The sequence below is a fragment of the Camarhynchus parvulus genome, chromosome 12, assembly GCF_901933205.1.
Source record: "Camarhynchus parvulus chromosome 12, STF_HiC, whole genome shotgun sequence".
Classification (NCBI taxonomy): Eukaryota; Metazoa; Chordata; class Aves; order Passeriformes; family Thraupidae; genus Camarhynchus; species Camarhynchus parvulus.
Window position 1 is genome coordinate 10091487 of NC_044582.1, and position 17944 is coordinate 10109430.

The 17944-nt window shown below is 51.1% G+C and overlaps 1 protein-coding gene across 1 annotated transcript in view; it reads left to right on the forward strand.

The window, feature by feature from the left end:
* The window catches only part of CHST13 (carbohydrate sulfotransferase 13), a 28205-nt gene extending 11450 nt beyond the window's left edge, over positions 1–16755 (forward strand). Inside the window, exons 2-3 of the mRNA XM_030956755.1 lie at positions 11906–11982; positions 15228–16755. Coding sequence (XP_030812615.1) covers positions 11906–11982; positions 15228–16073 — 923 coding nt within the window. The 3' untranslated portion in view covers positions 16074–16755. The remainder of the gene's footprint in view (positions 1–11905; positions 11983–15227) is intronic.
* The last annotated feature ends 1189 nt before the right edge of the window (positions 16756–17944 follow it).

Consider the following 17944-nt stretch of genomic DNA (forward strand, 5'->3'; position numbering starts at 1 on the left):
TCTGACCCCATCTCACGTCAGGAGTTTAATGTTCTTTTTGTAGCAGCTTAAAAAAACATCCATCAGATGACACCCCCTCAAACCCCAGAGCCACCTCTGTGGCTGCTGCCTGGGCTTTGTGTACAGCAGATGGAAGGCAGAGACGCAGAGCTGGCTGCAAACCCCTCAGTGCCGGATCACCCCTCAGCCTGGCTGAGCTGCACAGTGCTGAGTGTGCACAGCAAATGTGGAGCTCTCTGGGCTGGATTTGTCAGCCAGGCACGAGGAGCAAAACGCACAAATCCATTGTCTCTCTTGCCAGGCAAATGCCCCTCCAAAGGGCACTGATGGGGGCTGCACTCAGGGTCACGCTGGCTTTGCTCATCTGGGAGTTCTTGCATGCCTGGAGCAGTGAAAAGTCAGCTCCAGGCTTTCCAGTTTCTGCTAAACCTGCAAGAACATTAATAGAAATGGACAGTGGAGATTACACTGTCAGCAGTGCTTGCTGTGTTTCTTTGGAGCACTTTCAGCAGAGATCTCTCTTTTTTTAGTGGTTTGGAGCAAAACCCAAGTAGCTCAGAACATTGGACTGCTGCCTTCCTCTCTGCCTGCCCCCCATCCCACATCCCATGTGGTGCAGAGTGCGACACGCAGGCTGTGGTGTGGCAGGGGCTGATCTCACCCAGCAACCCAGAGTCCTGTTTCCAGCCATGAGCTGTGCCAAAGGCGCAGCAGATCCTGGAGAGTGGGAATGGAGAAATTGCCCCTTGGAGAGGCAGTTTCTGGATCCTCTCAGTGGAGGAAGGAGTGGTGATGTGAAATAAGGTTTGGTTATCACGTTTCTGTAGTGATGGCAGTGCCAGCCCCATGTGTGACCTGTCAGAAGGCTCTGTGCAGGTGTGACTCCTGGCAAGGAGCATGCCTGGGATGTGTTCAAGCTAAAAGAAAAGATCCTGACCTTTGGTGGCAAAGGGGACAGCCATGAGGAGCCTGTGGCTGGCAGGGTCAGGTCAGCTGCAGCGCCCGCTCAGGAGCCGTCTGTGTCCTTCTTGGCACAGGGACACTGCCTGCCCCAGAAAGGTTGCCGCAGCACTTGAGAGGCTGGGCTGAGGCATTTTCTGATGAAAGTTAATGTGTCTGTATTGAACTGGATCCAGATGGAGAAGCCTGAGGTCTGGTGGCACTTGGTGCCAGTGGCACCTTATGCTGCTGGCCCCTGCCCCGTGTTTGCTGTCTGTGGATTTATTGCGTCTGGCATGAGTCACTGAGTGTGGAAATGGGCGTGGGTAGGTGACAGTCATGAGCATGGGTCACTGCAACCCCAGACTGAGGAAGCAGGGAGCATCCATCTGCCTCTTGCAGGCTGGAAACCGTGTGAGTTTTTTTTATTTAATGTGTCTGGGGCTTCTGTGCTGTCCCTATGCCTGTCAGCCCTCAGATTTCTGTGTGAGACACTGTGCTGTGAGCAGTCTGCACTGTGTGGCTGGGATAAGTGCCCCAATACCAGACAGAGGTGATGCAGCTCTGCTGCCTCTCCATCCCCCACTGCAGCGTGCCAGAGGCATCCCAGTCCCATGAGCCCCATTTACAGGGATGCTGCCTGCAGATGACTGTGCACAGATATCAGAGATCTTGGGCACAAGTGGAGGCAGGTGTGCTTGGATTCTTGGTCCCACCTCAGTTGCCTGAGGCTGTGTGTTTCCACCCTCAGACATTCACCACAACCACTGCTGCTTCTGGCAGGCCTGGCTGCTCTGTCTGGCTGGAATGAGAGCAGGACATGTACTCACCCCTCTGCATGGCTCTTCCCATCCATCACAGCTCAGAACCTTCTTCCACACCCTCATTAACACTTCTGAAGGCAGCACAGCCCTTGTCCCTCTCTTGCCCGTGGGCTGCTGCCTTCCAGCCAGCAGCCACATTCCTGGAGGAGTGAATGACTTTTCCTGCTGAAGGCAGAGCAGTCCATTGAGTTATGCATGTAAAACAGTGACTCATTGTCCCCTCTTTCTTTGGAGAGTGTTTCTTGGCTGGAGGAAGGCTGTTGTCAGTGCCAGGGAGCCTGGCTGCCATTGCCACCCAGCTGTGCCACACAGCCCTGGCACTCTGGAGAGGCTGCAAGGGGGGATTGCTGAAAACAAGGGTGGTCTTTTTAGGGGGTGACACCCCCTTCCCAAAGGAAGCAATCTTGGACATCTTGCCTATGTACACCTGGTTATGGTGAGGTCCAGGGATCCCCAATACCTTCACATCTGTGTATGTGTGTAGGAACTGTGTGGTTTGGGGTGGAAAATGCTGCAGCAGGGTTTGTCCTGGGGAGGGGTGGCTGTGGAGCATATATGCAGTTGGTGGAAGGAGTTTGGAAAACGCTCCTTTCCCTCTTGGCGAAGAGGTTTGTACTGCTGTGCCTCCTCAGAAGTGCCTGTGTCACCTCCTCTGAGGCTGTGCCTGTGGAGCCTCCTCTGAGGCTGTGGATGGGAAGGGGGTTCTGGGGTGCTTCAGCACCAGAGACATGGGATGGAAATGAGTCCTGGGGATGGGGTGCCCCATCACCCTTCAGGAGCTATCTGTGACTGCTGGGAGTGTGCCTTCAGTAGCTTCCCAGGAAAACAAGAGAGTCATTTGCGCAAAAAGGGGAGATTCTGGGGAGGAAGGTGTGTGTGAGAGAGACTGGTAGGATCCCTCCACTGGCCCCACAGGAATGTGATGTATTATAGCCAGGTACTGGAGAAGAGGAAGATGATGGACCATTGTGCACCCTACCCCTGATAGTGCCCTGGAATGGTACTTTGTCACTGTGGCTAAAACATCACTTCTGTGTGAGCCCTGTGGAGATGCAAAGCCACCCTCTCCATATGCAAACACGACTGGGTTCTCCCATCCGGGCTGATGGGAGAGCAGATTTGTCATCCCCTGCTGCAGCTCAGTGCACGTGGGCTGTTCTCTGTGCAAACCTCTCATGCACAGGTCCTGTCTTGCCCTGCTCAGCTTGGCCCTGAGCTGCTTTCCTTGTGGTTATTCCCTCAGTGTTGTGGGTAACCTCCTCCCAGTGTATCTTTATTTCCAAGTGCTGGGTGTGAGGGGAGGTGGGGGGGTTTAATTACTTGGTTTGGCTGTTTCAGGAGGACGTGGGGGGATGGGAGAAAATGTGCAGCTCTGGGAAAAAAAGCCTGAGCTAAGTTCTGTCTGCTCCAGCCAAGTTCAAGTCACTTGGTTTAATTTCTGCTAAATTAGATATCATTAAGTCAGGAGCCACCAAATGGAGCCCCTTTGCCATGGGGATAACCAGGCTGACAACACCCAGGCACTGGCTATGCTTCAAAATAGAACTGTATGGCCCAAAACCAAGCTACTTGAGGCAATTTCTGATCCTGAGTTAGGGTGCAGTGCTGGTGAAGGACACTTACCCAATGGTTTCAGAGGGACACTTGTGCCATGCCAGTGCCTGGGGGTTGTGGCTCAACTGGTGACATAGAGGAGTGAATCATGGGATGGCTTTGCAGGGCACAGGGACGTGCCTGCCTGCTGATCTGCTCAGGAGGCACAATCACAGAGGTCCTGCCCTTCTGATACACTACATTAGCCTGGCTGGCTCATCTGGGAAGGACCTGCTCCAGGAGCCCTGCAGGGGTGCAACCAGCCTGGCCCTTGGCTCTGCTCTCATGTATGAAAATGCTCTGGAGCGAGCGTGGGGAAGGCTCTGCTGCTCCCCAGGATGCTCCAGATTGTCAGTCTGCTGTAGGGAGCAGGAGGGGAGCTGGCAGGGGAAGGTCTGATGGAGAATTATTCCTGTTCCCTAGCAAGTGAGCTCAGACAGACATCTCCAGCAGACTCCCCTCTGTACCTCAGCAGAAAGACATGCAGGGCAGCCAGCCCTTCCCAGGGCTTGGCCCACACAGCAAAGGGCAGGAATAGCTTGGGTTATACATTGCTGGCTTGTTCATCAGCAAGGAAAACACTGGGGGAGGCCAGTGGTGGTCTGCCTGTGCCCACACTGCGTGGGGCTGGGTTAGGTGGCAGTCTCTTACCTGTGTCACTGCTGAGCCCCTGCAAGGGGACACTGCCATGGGGCAGAACAGGCTGAACGAGGCATAACTGGGGAGAAAAGCACCATGGAAAGAGAAGCAATGGTGGGAAAGGCCACAGAGGCATTTCCTGAGCTACAGAGGATGTTGGTCTGGAGCAAGAAATGGATGTTTGTATTGTAAATATCAGAGTTGCAGAGTTGGCGAGTCAATGCCAGCTCCCCTGCTCAGCACTCACTGGCACAGCCCCAGGAGGAACAAAAGAGGTCAAGTACAGCATTTGCTCCACAGGGATCTGTTCACTGCCCCCTGGAAGCTGTGCAAGGTGTGAGCTGTTGTGGGTTGATGTCTGAGCTCTCCTCTGCTTGGGGAGCTGTGCTGTGCCTGGGAGAGACCCAGGGAAAAGACCAGAAATCATCTCTTCTGGTTGCTCTCCAAAGGGCTGGTTGCTTTTTGCCATTGCTTGTGCTTGTGTGAATATTGCTGTGACATGTTCTCTCTCCCCAAAATTCTTTCCTGTGCATGTGCTGTGCTGCCAGAATGGGGCATGGATGCTGCCCACTCCCTCTGAGTGTTCTGGGTGCAGACACCTGGATGAGCCCAGCCACTGACACCTCCTTACACCTGCAGCTCCCGAGCAGAGGTGGCTGTGTCTGAATTCACAAAGATGAAGGATGCGTTTAAGCAAGTCAGTTGTGTGGCTCTATTAGATTTCTTTGCCTAAGCTTTTTAATTAAGCCTCTGTTGTCTATATCCTTGACTTTCTAGATGCAGTAAAAACGAGCAGTCACAAGAATCTGAGATTTGATCGCCTCTTTGAAGCCAAAAATTTGATTTGCGTTTGGAGCCAAAAAATTCCCATTCCCAAATCAAAACCTTTCAGAAAGAATTAAAATAGGAGTAATTCCCAAAGGTCCTCCCTTAGCCTGTGTGCACACCAGAATTGCCACACAGTTCTTCACAGCCAGGAGTATGATGTGAGAAAGCAAACAGTCACTTATTTGGTCATCTTGTCCATCAGAGAGAGGTCACTGCCTTCCACAACATTAAGTCTGGAGTTCTCTGTGGGATTCTGGTGCTGGATTCTCACATCACCGTAGTTTTGAAAAATATCTGTCTTTTAAAAAAATCCAAAACAACAAACAACAATCAGCCTTTGTGTTTAGGCAGAAATTAAGGAAATGCTTTCTCCACCAATAGGAGTCCAAACAAAAAGCCAGAGCTTCCTAGAATGAAATTTCTTTTTGGAGACAGCACTGTTTGACCCTGTAGCTCTGATCCTTCCAGGCAGGGCTCTCACATGGACCACTGAACACTGCCCAGGGGTTCAGCTGGTGCTTCCATGTGGGATATCTTGGCCTCCATGTCCTGGACCATCCTCATGCAGTCTGTGTGTCTAGTTGCATGTCTCAGTCTTTGCTATCAAACCAGGAGGGAAAACTGAGCTCTGACTGCAATAACTGTCTGGATTCATCACTGTTGCTGCCAAGCTCTATTTTCTTTTTCTCTCTTTTTTTTTTTTTTTTTTTTTTTTTTTTTTTTTTTTTTTTTTTTTTTTTGTCCTGCTTGGATGTTAAAATCGAAAATTGGACAGATTTAGCCAGGGTTTGGCTTTGACTAACACAGTCACATTATCCTCTTGGAAGTTCTATGGCAGGATCCTTCTGGGTGCATTATTTCAGTAGTGAGGAGCCTGTCTTTGTGGTCAGGGGTGAGTGAGCCATCACTGCTGAGGCTGAAGCACTCACTCATTGCCCCTGGCACGTCCTGGAGAGGACTCAGCAAGGTCTGGAGAAGCTCATTGCTGTGCCCACAAAGAGATCCAGGTCCTAATTTCTGGCTCTTCCAGTGATGACTTAAACCAGGTGCTAATCTCTGTGCACTGTAGAGCTCTGGGCGTTGTTAACCCCTCTGGTAATACAGTTATTTGTTTCCCTCTGTACACTCTTCCTTCTCCCATGAATGCAGTTCAGCTGCTCACATGCCATGTGTGCCAAGCAGACAGCTCCTGTCACCAGTCCTTTTTCCTTTGTTCAAGTCAGAGTCCATTGAAAGTATCACCTTCAATTTCAGAACTTTTGCTTTGGTGTGGGAGAGAGCATTCCCTTCCAAGAGGGACTTGAGTTCTCCCCTGAGAACTGGCTCTTCCTACAGAACAAAGCAGCACCTCTCCCACTGCCCTGCTGGCATTTGCAAGCTGTAATTTACACTGATCATTTCAGGCACCGCAGTTATTTTTTTCTCTTTTTTTAGGTTTTGCACAGACACAACAGGAAGCAAGGCTGGGGCTGTGAGACAGCAGTGGGGAGGCAGTGGTGGGGTCAGGATTAGCTCCTCAGGGTCCCTGGGGTGCCTGCTCATGTGCTGTCTCTTCACTTCCCTGCTCTGGAGACCACTGATCCTCTCCAGGTGTTAGCCCTCTCCAGTGTTTCATACTGGAGACCACATGTGGAGTTTTTGGCTTCTTGTGGCCTCAGGATCCAGCCTGGAAAATACCTGAAAGCTTCATCCTCAAGCCCAAAATGAGTTGGGATTTCTCCTGCTGCATCCCAGCCACCCACTCCCACTGATCTGGGGCTTCCAGACCTCTTCCAGTCTGGCACCTGAGCAGGTGGGAGTGATGCTGTCCTGCATGTGGACCCCCTGCCATCCTCTCTGCTGGCCTCTTCCCAGGGGTGATGGCCTCCCAGCTCTGCTCATGCACACATCCAGCCCATGCAGCTCAGCCAGTCCTGGGGTCACCTGCTCACCTGGCAGCCCTTCTCAGCACCTCTGGATCTGCCTTGGTCCAGGAGAGCAGAGCTGTCAGTGCTGCAGGTGAGGGTCACCAATGCTATGGATAACAGCATATGGATAATGCTTTTTTTGCTGTGATGGCAAATATCTCACCTGATTTGTTTCAGGGCTTCACTTGCCTTTTTTTATGACTGTCACACTGGCAGCTGATGGCCCAGAACTAATGCATCTGGGACCTCCTGCCCCTTCCAGCAGCAAAGTAGCAGAAACTGCTGAATTCCAACATTGTGAAATTAAATCCTATTAAGTTTCCACTCCCCTCATCCAGGATGAACTTCAGTTTCCCTGTTGGTGTTTGTCTTTCCCTGCCACGGCAGCCTTTCTCAAGTCTTTGTCCATCATCAGTATCTTTCTGGTTTTATGTCAACTCCTTCTCAATGTATTAATCCCAAAGCTAATCAGGGAGATATTTTTCTAGAATTCTGCCTTCTGCCCAGTATTTCTCATTTTAAGTGCCACCTGCTTTCTTGTTGCTCGTGACCTTTACAGTTCACCTTCTAGATTTCATCCTCTCTGCCTGAAGAGGATGAAATCCTTGTTTCCTGTGCAGTGTTGTCTCTCATGCACTGTGTGTGTCTGGGTGAGGATCTATCACATAGGCTTGATCTACAGAAACAACTTATTTACAGACAAGTTTGCATGGGTATGAGCTGTGTGTCTGGTTAGTGCCATGTTGATTTTCATTCTAAGTTATTTATTATCCATTTGCACCCACATGTTTTAATTGCTTTCTTTTCTTCAGACTGTTTTCTAAAGCCTGGGTAATGCTGATGTCAGCCTAGCAGGCTTGTTGCTGCCTGAATCCTGTCTCCAAGCCAAACTCTTCAATTCACACACTGGATTTGCTGTTGTGGTTGCAGAGAACCTCCCTCCCTTTTTAAGAGTCTGTGCAGCCAAAGCAGCATATTCTTTCACTTCTGCTTCCAGAAGTCTGGAATAGGCATGATCCAGTCTTTCCCTCACCTCACACATGTCTGGCTGTCTTTGCAATCAGCTAGTAGACCTAAATATTCGCAGCTTTAAAATCTATTCCCTTTTCCAAGGACAGCTGGCAAGACACTGAAGCCCCAGATCCTGCTGTGGTGTTGATGTCACACTGCAAGAGAGTGTCTTCAGCTGTGGTGGGACAGCACTGAAACCTGGGGTACAGGAGGAAAGAAAGGAAAAAGTGTGATATCTTTTTAAGCTCCAAAAGAAAGTCTGAAAGCCCTTGTAGCACAGGGGACTCAAAAGTGTGCCTGAGCTTCCTTTCAGGCTCATCTTACTCAGTGATTTCTGCTCAGTGTCTCTGCCTTAGCATAGAGGTTTTGGTCTCCTGCTCCACATCACTCCTATTCCCTTGCCTCATACTTTGAAGATTTAAAGGACAAATGTGATATTTCCTTCTGCCTGTGTCAGTGAAAACCACTTCAGATTTGGGTCACAGACATGCGCTGTGTTGATACTTCTCACCCAAACAGAGATCCTGCAGTTGCCAAGGGTTGGTGTTTTTCCCCTTTAGAAAGTTGATATGCCTTGGCTGAGTGATGTCCCTGCTTTCAGATGCAATTGTGGCAATGCTAAATTTCCAAGGATTACCACTGCATGTGGTGGAATCTGGGAACCTCAGTAACAAGTTATAAAGTCAGGAGAAAATCCAAGATGCGAAGATCTTGGCAGCTCCTCCACCATGGAATATCCTGCTGTACTCAGGGCCATGGTGCCAAAATGCAACACAAACCATTAACTCACTCATGTGATATTCCCTCCTCAACAGTCTCATTTATTTCAGTATTCCTTGGCCTTCCCAAACTTTTTGGGAGTCCCAGGGGCATTCCAGAGATTGGTAAACCAAAAATGGGACAGGGAATGGGATGCCTGGCTTGCTCTCAGCGTGAATGAGTGGAATAGGAGGGGTGTGTAGATTCCAGCCAGCATCTGGCTACAGGGAGGGCTGTGTGAGCAGTGATGCTGCAGGTGCTGGGGCTGGTGAGCAGGAGTGGCCACAGCTTGGGGTCATGGGGCAGGGCTGTGATGGGTATCAGAGGCTGGTCTTGGTGGGGTGGACTCCATTAAATCACTGTCTCCAGCCTGCTGCAGCCTGCAGCAGCCCTGGCCTGCCTACCACTGTGATCCCAGATGTTTTGGGCATGCTTTGGGCACAGACAGCCCAGACTTGTCTCTGTTCATACAGTTGCACCCACTCTGACCCAGCCTTGTGGAGAATGGGCCATGGACACCATGTGGAGAATCTACCCCATGGGACACAGCAGATGCTGCTCTCCTCATGCTGCATCTGCCCCAGGGCTTAACCCTGGCTCCAGAGCCACCATCCTGGCCCAGCCAGGATCCCAGCTGCTTTTCTCCTCGGGATGCTGTGTGTAGTGTGAGCAGACAGTTTCTGAACAGGGAGACTTCCTGCAGTGGAGCCCTGTAAAAACCCAAAACCTGCTGCCAGGCCAGGCCTTGCTCTGGAGGGTTTGGCAGTGCCTGGGCAGGGATGGTGTCACCACTTTGGAGCTCAGAGCCTCAGGATGCAGCCAGTGCTGAGTGCTGGTGCCTTCCCCTGCCAGCTCAGCACTCCCAGCCTCCTCCAGCTGCACGGGAGCAGCCTGGCAGGGAATTCTTTTTTCCATTTTTTTTTATCTCTTCCTCTTTTTTTTCTGGAACACTGTACAGCACGAGCATAGCAGGGATCCCAGGGGGTTTGCTGCTATCCAGAGAAGATGCCTTGTTCTCTGCCAGATCTTGCTCTGGGGAAGGGCTGGAGGAAATCCATTCTGCAGCGTTTCTACTGGGGCTGTTGGCAAGAGCCCTGCGAAGTGCAGCAGCCACTGGCCAGGCTGGTCCCTCTGAAAAAAAAGAGGACTGAAGAGGTCAGAGCATGGCTGTGACCTGCCTGACCTCTGCTCCCTCCCCTCTTTGCTGCACATTTGCCTTTTGTTGAGCCCAAAGAGCCTCCTGCCAACCCAACACTCCTCCAGGGCCGTGACCTGACACTACAGCAGGCACTGAAGCCTTTCCCTGGGATGTTTCCATGCTGCCCTGTGCAGCACCAGCACAAGCTATTTGCATTTCTAACAGCCTTAAGTCAGCCTGAACCACCCAGGGTTTGCTTCTGTCCCCATGAGAAAGGTTCTGGCTGATGCACGTGTTAATCTCAAAAACAAACGCCTCCACATTGTTTGTACTAAATATAGGAGCAGTGTCTGCTGCAAGGCACTGCCAGCAGCCCTCAGCAGGGTCACATCCAACAGGAGTTTATCAGCCCAAGGGGAAAGGGGCTCAAGTTCAGAGCTCTCTGTTTGCAGATGTGAGCTGCAGTGAGTGCAGTTTTCAAGGTCGATCTCATTCCCTGTCATTTGCAGAGGGCTGAGCCTGGAAATGTGAACCGGGGCTCCTCTGGGATGAGTGTCTCAGCCCAGCACTGTACGTTGGACTTTCTGCTTATCTCCCACTGACACAGATGCTATTTCACCCTCCTGTGGGGTAACTGATACAGAGGAATGAGGAAGAAACTGTATCTTCTTCTGTTGAGTCACATCTTCATCAATCCAGCGCTGCAGGAAGTGTCATTTCCACCGACGCGCAAGCGTACAGGCACCGCTGATGAAATTTTGTGAGGTCAGGCAGTCATTTCCTCCCTAATTACAGCTCCAGGAATGAATAATGTTTAGCTGAGACCCTGGTGACTCTGTGCTTTGGTGCAGTTTTCATTTAAGCAAAATGCAAGCATGTCAAAATGAACAGAGGATCTGGATTTTTCCTTCTGGTTGTTTTGGTTGTACAGATGCCATCTGGGACTTGTATAACAAATGTGGGGTTGTTTGGTGATGGTCAGTGAATGAAAAGATCCGGAACCCCAAACTGCCATGCAAAAAGCTTCTGTTAGAAACCTTCACGTTGGCAGAAATGTCTTGTGGCAGATGCTTTTTCCAGGAACTTGGAGGACTGGAAGATCCTCCTCCCAGGCCACAGTCTCCTGAACAATGTGTCCTATCTTCCCCTTCAGAGAAAACATAATTCTCCATTTTAAAACTCATGGTGTGATTCCTTCTGTGGAAGCCAACTCCAGGGCTGCACAACCCCCATGGTTACAAACCTTGTCATGTGGAAATCGTCGTGGCATCCTCTGCCAATGCAGAGAGCCAGAGCCAAGCAGCAGAGGGTGCATGAGTGGTGGGAGAGCTGCTTGGAAGTGTTTCTGCAAGTGAGAGCCTGTGCCCCTGCCATGGCTGGCTCCATGTGTTGGGCTTGGAGTATCCAGGCTACATGGTTCTGCCCCCACTCTGCTGGAAACAGGTCCCTGAGGGGACCTCAGAGGCTGAGCTGAAGCAGATGCTTCCTAGCCTGGAAGGTGATTGCATCCCTAAATAATTTATGGGCACAAGAACTTGAGCAGCTGTCACTGACTGGGTTTCTGGTGCTGCACTTATGGCTGGCCACATCCAGCCTTGGGTTTGGTGCTGCTGCAAATGGACCTCCAAAATGAAACAGCTGATCTGCAGGGCAGGGAGGGGCAAGGATGCCTGGGTGACTGTCTGGAGCTTCAAACACAGAGGAGATGCTGCTGATTTATTAGAAGGGATGGAAAAAAATATAAATAGCAAATAAGAACTTCAATAGATTTACTGGTCAGACAAAGCACCTGACCAGTTTGTGTCTTTGGGCCTGGAATTGCAAACTCTGAGCCTGTGGGGGCTCAGCACAGGGCTGCCAGTGCTGGATCTGCCCTTCATCTCTACCAAGCACAGAGGCTGTCTCGCTCCTCACAGGGCTGTGGCAATGCTGGCAGGGTCCTGTCTCCGCTGGGTCATTCCCTCAAACATACAGCCTGGACAAAGTGGCATTTCCCAAAAGCATGTGGACCAAACTTTACCTAGTTGCTCTTGAAATTGTAACAATTACCTTTATTTATGGTGTTTTATTTGATAAAAAATAGGTCTGGACCTCTTGAATCCTAGCTGCAGATTTTGTTACAGAGTAAGGGGGATGGAAGAGCATTGCTTGAGCACCACTTCCAGAGCAAAATCCATGGGTTGTCTTATCCCATCTTGGGCATCTCAAGAGAAGGCGAGGGAAGCAGACCCTTCCAACCCCTCTGATTTTCCTCTCTCCTTTTTCAGCCTCTGAAGATCTGAGATCCACCTGGCAAGGCAAGGCTGGTCGCAGCCCACTCCAGGCCCTGTATGAGAGTGACCAGGTAAGGGGACAGGGACAGAGAAGTGCTGAAGAAGATCGAGTGGGGCACTGAGTGCTGACCCTTCCTTCCACCCCTCTGGTGTGTGGGGCAGTGTGCCAGGTCCAGCCACCCCCAGGGTCCTTGCAGCTGAACCTCTGGCTGTGTCTAAAAGACAAGACCACAGTGCTTGGGGGTGTAGCTTGATAAACACTGCTTATGGTACTTGGGTAAACGTTTTAATTACCAGTGGGATGAGCCATAGCTGGGCAAACCTGGGAGACTTTGCCATCTGAACATTTCAAAGCCAACTCTGTGCCATCATAGCCAGGCAAGAGCTTCATTGCTATCCTTCCTGAGCTAATAGTTGACAGATGTTTCTGTGTTAGCTGCTACGTGTACATGCACACACATAGGAATCTGCACCTATGTATGTTTACATAGATATAGCTGGACTCAGCCATGGGGGATTTATAATCCTGGAATATCTCAGGCCTCTCCATCACTCTGAGCTGTGCCAGCTACACCTGCTGAGAAATGAGCAGCCAGGCACAGCCTGGGCAAAGGATCACTCCCCTCCAGGTGGGCTTAGTGGGTCCCTCCCTGTGCAGGAATCAGGGAAGGTGTCCTGCCTGCCCCTCACAGTGGGGCTTGTGGTCAGAGCTGTAGAAAGCCTTTGTTTCTTTCTGCTGCATTTTCCCCTGGGCAGGCAGTTTTCCCCTAATTCAGCCCCACTTCCCTTTGCAGAGGGATCTTCACCCACAACTTCCCTGCAGGAAACCCTGTGGGAAACCACCCTCCAACGGGTGCCATGCCACGTGCCCAGCCACCAAACGTGCCCTGCATCTCCCCATGTCCATGTGGGCTGCCATCCCTGCTGCCTCCCCAGTGCCCCATGCAGCCAGAGTCAGCTCTTCCCATAGGTGTTGCTTGGTGTCACTGTCTAGTTTGATGCTCTTATGTCTGTAAGCAGCCAAAGCACATTTGCTCTCTGAAAAATTACAAATATGAACTCCCTTGGCCATGATGCCGGCAAAGCCTGGCGCTGCTGGAATGTTGTGGTGTTATTTCCTTAAAAGTGATACTTAATTTCCCTGGCTTTTAAAGAGAAGGAAATGAAAGGAGCAATTTTGCTCTGAAATAACTGCAAGACATGCATTTATTCCAGTGGGCGGCTGCTGAAAGGTAGTCACATTTATTTGTTGCCATGCCTGCAGACAGTGTCTGTCTGTCTCTCTGGTCCAATAATTTTGAATTATGCAACACCTGAAAAAAATCACATTATTAAAATGCTTCTTTTTCTAAGCCCTTGCAAAAAAGGTTTTCCAATTCTAAAAGCTGACGGGGAAGCTCCAAACAAAAGAATTTTCTACTGAAAGGTTTGGCTGTGTTGCAAGGCAGCATGAGAATGCTTCTTCAGCTGTGGTTATCACCTCCCTAGGTGCTCTATTTTATTTGTAGCCTAGTAGCCAACAATGTCAGAGTGATACCTTGCTGGCAGTTGGCATCTGTTCACCTGAATTTCCTTCGTTGTGGCATTTTCCCTTATCATGTCCCTGTTGGAAGGAGTAAGGATGGGATGCTTTCTCCTGTCCCTGTCTCACATTACTGCCCATACAGGTTCCTGGAGAAAGTGGTCACTAAGGTGACCTGGACAAGGTGATTTCCTTTGTGGAAATAAGATCCAAAAGAGTCTGACTGTGGTTCATCCCTTGCAGAGGAGCTGTTTGCCCAGATGTTAGTGTCTCTCTGAGGATGACAGGTCTGCTGGATCACCCACAGTTTGTCTTAGTATCCCAACTCCTGGCAGGAGCTTTACAAGCCCTTTACAAGCTGTCCCTCCAGACACCTTGTAAGCCCCCAGGGAGCAGTGAGGGAGCACCTGAAGCCTGGCCAAGGGTGTCCTTCAGCCTACCTGGGCAGTGGCAGCTCTCAACAGCCATGCAGGCAGCAAGGGCTGCCCTCACCCTTCACCTGGAGCTTACCACAGCTGTGCAATGCAGAGCTGTTTGCTGTGGCACCCTCTGACCCTGGCAGGGCTATCTTTACAACCCCAAAGTGGGAGCCTCTCTGTTGTTGGGAGGTGGTGGTCACTGCATGGGATGAAAGCCACAGCCCTGTGGGGTCAGGGCCACCCCAGGCTGGCGAGTGCTTGGTGCTGCTGTTCCCAGACAAGGCTGTTGGATGTTCCCAGCAATGAGGAACACGAAATTTCCCAACCCTTGTGAGCAAAACAGGGACAGAGTGGGCAGGAGGAGGAGGGGGATCTTCCCCTTCTGACTTCCTGGAAATGGTTTCCTTCCCCAGATGTTCTAATGACATTTTGGGATTTTTGACGAAAACCATGACGGGAGAGGTCACGTCCCCAGATCTGTAAGGGGGTTTCAGCTGGGTCAGGGGTTAAGGGACTCTGGGCTTCTGGTAAGCCAGTGCAGCAGCTGCCAGCTCTTGATGTGAGGGTCAGAAGGGTTAAAGGACCATGTGTTGGTTCCTTGTCTCTGCGGCCAAAGGAAACTGTGACCAGAGCTGAGGCGTTGGACTGGCCTGTGTGGAAGAAGTCCCTCAGGAGAAGGAACCCAAAGCCCTCAGGAAGGGCCCCAGCACTACCTACTCATCCCCTTGCTCCTCTCCGTCATACCTGCCACCCCACCTCATCTCCAGCTCCCCTCCTGCTCACCAGGCTGTGATCATTAGCGTTAGAGACCATTTCCATTTGCCTTTCCTTGGCAGGACACCCAGTCCAATTCCCTCCAGCATGCCCAAATGTTCTGCCACGTTTCTGCCCTTGGCTGGGTGTTCACAGCAAGCACATGTGTGTGGGTGTCAGTGTGAGGCAGCAATGCCCCATTGCAGCAGGAGGTGTGCAGGGCCCTGTGCCAGCAAACAGGCTGTGCTTTCTGCCCCTGAGGCTGTGCATCCCCCCAGAATGGTGTGAGGGAGAGCACGTTAGCCCAGTGTGTGCGTCTGCTTTTAAAAAAACGCTCTGTTATTGACCCTCTCTGCACCACCCCTTCTTCCCTCACCCCCTTCGATTTTTCTCCTCATCCAACTCCTCATCACATTTTGTCCTTTCTTTTGATGCCAGCCTGTCCAAGGATTAAGTGCACCACACCAAGATGTGTTCAAAGTGAGTGCTGTCTCCAAAATCCCACATGGGTGACCCCAGCGAAGGGGAGGCAGTGGGGACAATTGTGGGCCGAGTGTTGTGTGTAGGCCACAATCAGCTTGGGCAAGCCAGTGACCATCTCTGTTGGGTTTTTCCTCCCCAGTTTGAGCAGTCGACCCTGCAGGCAGTTCACCAGCAGAGACGGGAGATGTTGAGCAACATCTGCAGCCGTTACACCCGCAAGCGGCGTCTCCTGCGGCCGGACGACTTGCGGCACTTGGTGGTGGACGACACCCACGGGCTGCTCTACTGCTACGTGCCCAAAGTGGCCTGCACCAACTGGAAGCGGGTGATGATGGTCCTGACGGGGCAAGGCAAGTACCGGGACCCGCTGGAGATCCCCGCCCACGAGGCCCACGTGCCCTCCAACCTGCGCACCCTGTCCGAGTACAGCGTCGCCGAGATCAACGCCCGCCTGCGCACCTACCTCAAGTTCGTCTTCGTGCGGGAGCCCTTGGAGCGCCTGGTCTCGGCCTACCGCAACAAGTTCACGCTCAGCTACAACACGGCCTTCCACAAGCGCTACGGCACCAAGATCGTGCGGCGGCACCGGCCGCAGCCCAGCCAGCGCGCCCTGCAGCGCGGAGACGACGTGCGCTTCGAGGAGTTCGTCTACTACCTGCTGGACCCGCGCACGCAGCAGGAGGAGCCCTTCAACGAGCACTGGGAGCGGGTGCACTCGCTCTGCCACCCCTGCATCATCCACTACGACGTGGTGGGCAAGTACGAGACCTTGGCCGAAGATGCCAAGTACATCCTGCAGCTGGTGGGGGCCGACGCCAGCGTCAAGTTCCCGGCCTCGTCCAAGACCACCAGGACGACAGACGACATGACGGCCCAGTTCTTCCAGGACATTAGCCCCTTCTACCAAAGGAGACTCTTTAATTTATACAAAATGGACTACTTGCTGTTCAATTACTCCATCCCCTCGTATCTCCGCCTCCGGTGAGGCGGGGGCTGTGGCGGAACAGATAAGGGAGAGCTGGATAACTCTCACCTTGCCACGATTCCTCTCCTCCTGCCTTGAGCTCTTGGTTAACTTCTTCCCTGTGCTCTTTTGTTAGGGTCTGCTCCACCTCCTGATGCCTTGTTAGTGCATGCTCTGGAGGAAGAACACTTCTCAATACCCTGGGGCTGGAACTTTTCCTTCCCTTTCTCTCCCAGCCTTCAATATCTACAGGGAATGGTGGTGGGACTGGATACTTCTTGCCTTGGTTGGGGACTTTCTTGTAACTAAGAGACTCCTCGATTTGTAGATCCAAATCTTGGGAAGGCTCCTTTTTCGGGCAGGATCCCTTCAGGTCTTTCTCCTCCTTACTGGGCTGTTTGGGGGCAGACATGGAGTCTCAGGGGTCAGAGGGGAGTGTATCAGAGACTTGCCTAGAACCAGAAATAAAGCAATAATTTAATGTAACTTTTTCCTTTTATTTAAAATTGCTCCCACCTTTTCTTTTTGTCTTGTTCTCTTCTTGTCCTTCATGCCATCCCTACTGAGAAGGATATAACACACAGAGGTGTGTTACTCTGGCCACATTTTTATCCCTGGAGGGACTTTTTGTTCCTCTCCATCCACGTGTTCTCACTTGGGGTGCAAAATACTCCAAAGATAGAGAGGAAAGGCTTGCAGCAGGTCCTCAGTGCTTTCCCCTGAACTATTACAGCAGAGTGCCTGTGTGTGCATGTCTCTGGATTTCTGGTCAAATCCATTAAATCCAGGCCCCACACCTCCCATTTTTGGAAGCAGGTGACAACAGTTGTGAAGCCATTCAGACAGTCTGGGTGGAGGTGTGTGCTCTGATGAAATCACACCATCCCCAGTGTCCTGCCCGTGGCCCTGCTGGTCAGGCAGGGCCCTACTGGCAGTGCTGGCTTCTCTTCCCAGGAGAGCATAAAGGGGCTGCTCCTGTGTGCAGCCCCTTTAAAAAAGTTACAAAGTGTTTGGGGGAACACTGGGCTGGGATGTGGGAGATTGCTGTGGTAATGGAGAGGTAATGTTGGACTGGGAGGCCAGAAAAGTCTGTGTGTGTTTGTGTGTGTGTGTGTGTGTGTGTGAGAGAGAGAGAGAGAGAGAAAAATTGAGAATAAAAACAGGGAGAGAGACACCTAGAGGGAAACAGTCCTTTTCCTGGTTGCCTTTGGATAATCATTCCTTGAAGAAAAAACAGGGAGGAGGGAGTGAAACACAAAAGAAAATGACAAACCAAGCCCTAGGATTTTAAATTAGAGCCAGTCCATATTTCAGTTTTTCCTCTTTTCTGTTTGGCTTTGGCTTGCTGGCTGCCTTTGTAAATAAACACACTGGTAATAGATGCTGTGGAGTGTGTCTGCTGGCTTGGCTGCAAACACTTGACTTATTAGTGCAATACAATGGGAGGTTTTATGAAATCACAGTGCTCTCAGTATCTGTAAAAAAAATGGTGTTTCCATCTAACAACTTTCAGCTGTTATATCTTAACCTTTTTCCTCTCTGCCTCTGACTGGCAGCTGTATGCTGACACTCCCTCCTTGCTTGCTCCATTGGAGATTGGCTTTAGCAAAGCAATGAAAAAGAAAAGTAAATGAAGCTGCTGGTGATGCTGGCAGTGTGACTGATTCTCCCAATCTGCACTGGAGATCTTGAAGAAATGGCCTTTCTCATGCTGTCTTGGTATCTCCCTGTCTAGCTGAAACACAAAACACAAAAACAGATTATATGATGCAACAGATTTCATCTGCAGCGTTCAGGCTTGGAGTGCATTCCTCCTGCTTTCTCAGGAGTCTTGTGCTCCCTGCTTAGAGCTGCTTCTGCTTGGAAAGATCATTGTTCAAGTCACTGCAAGA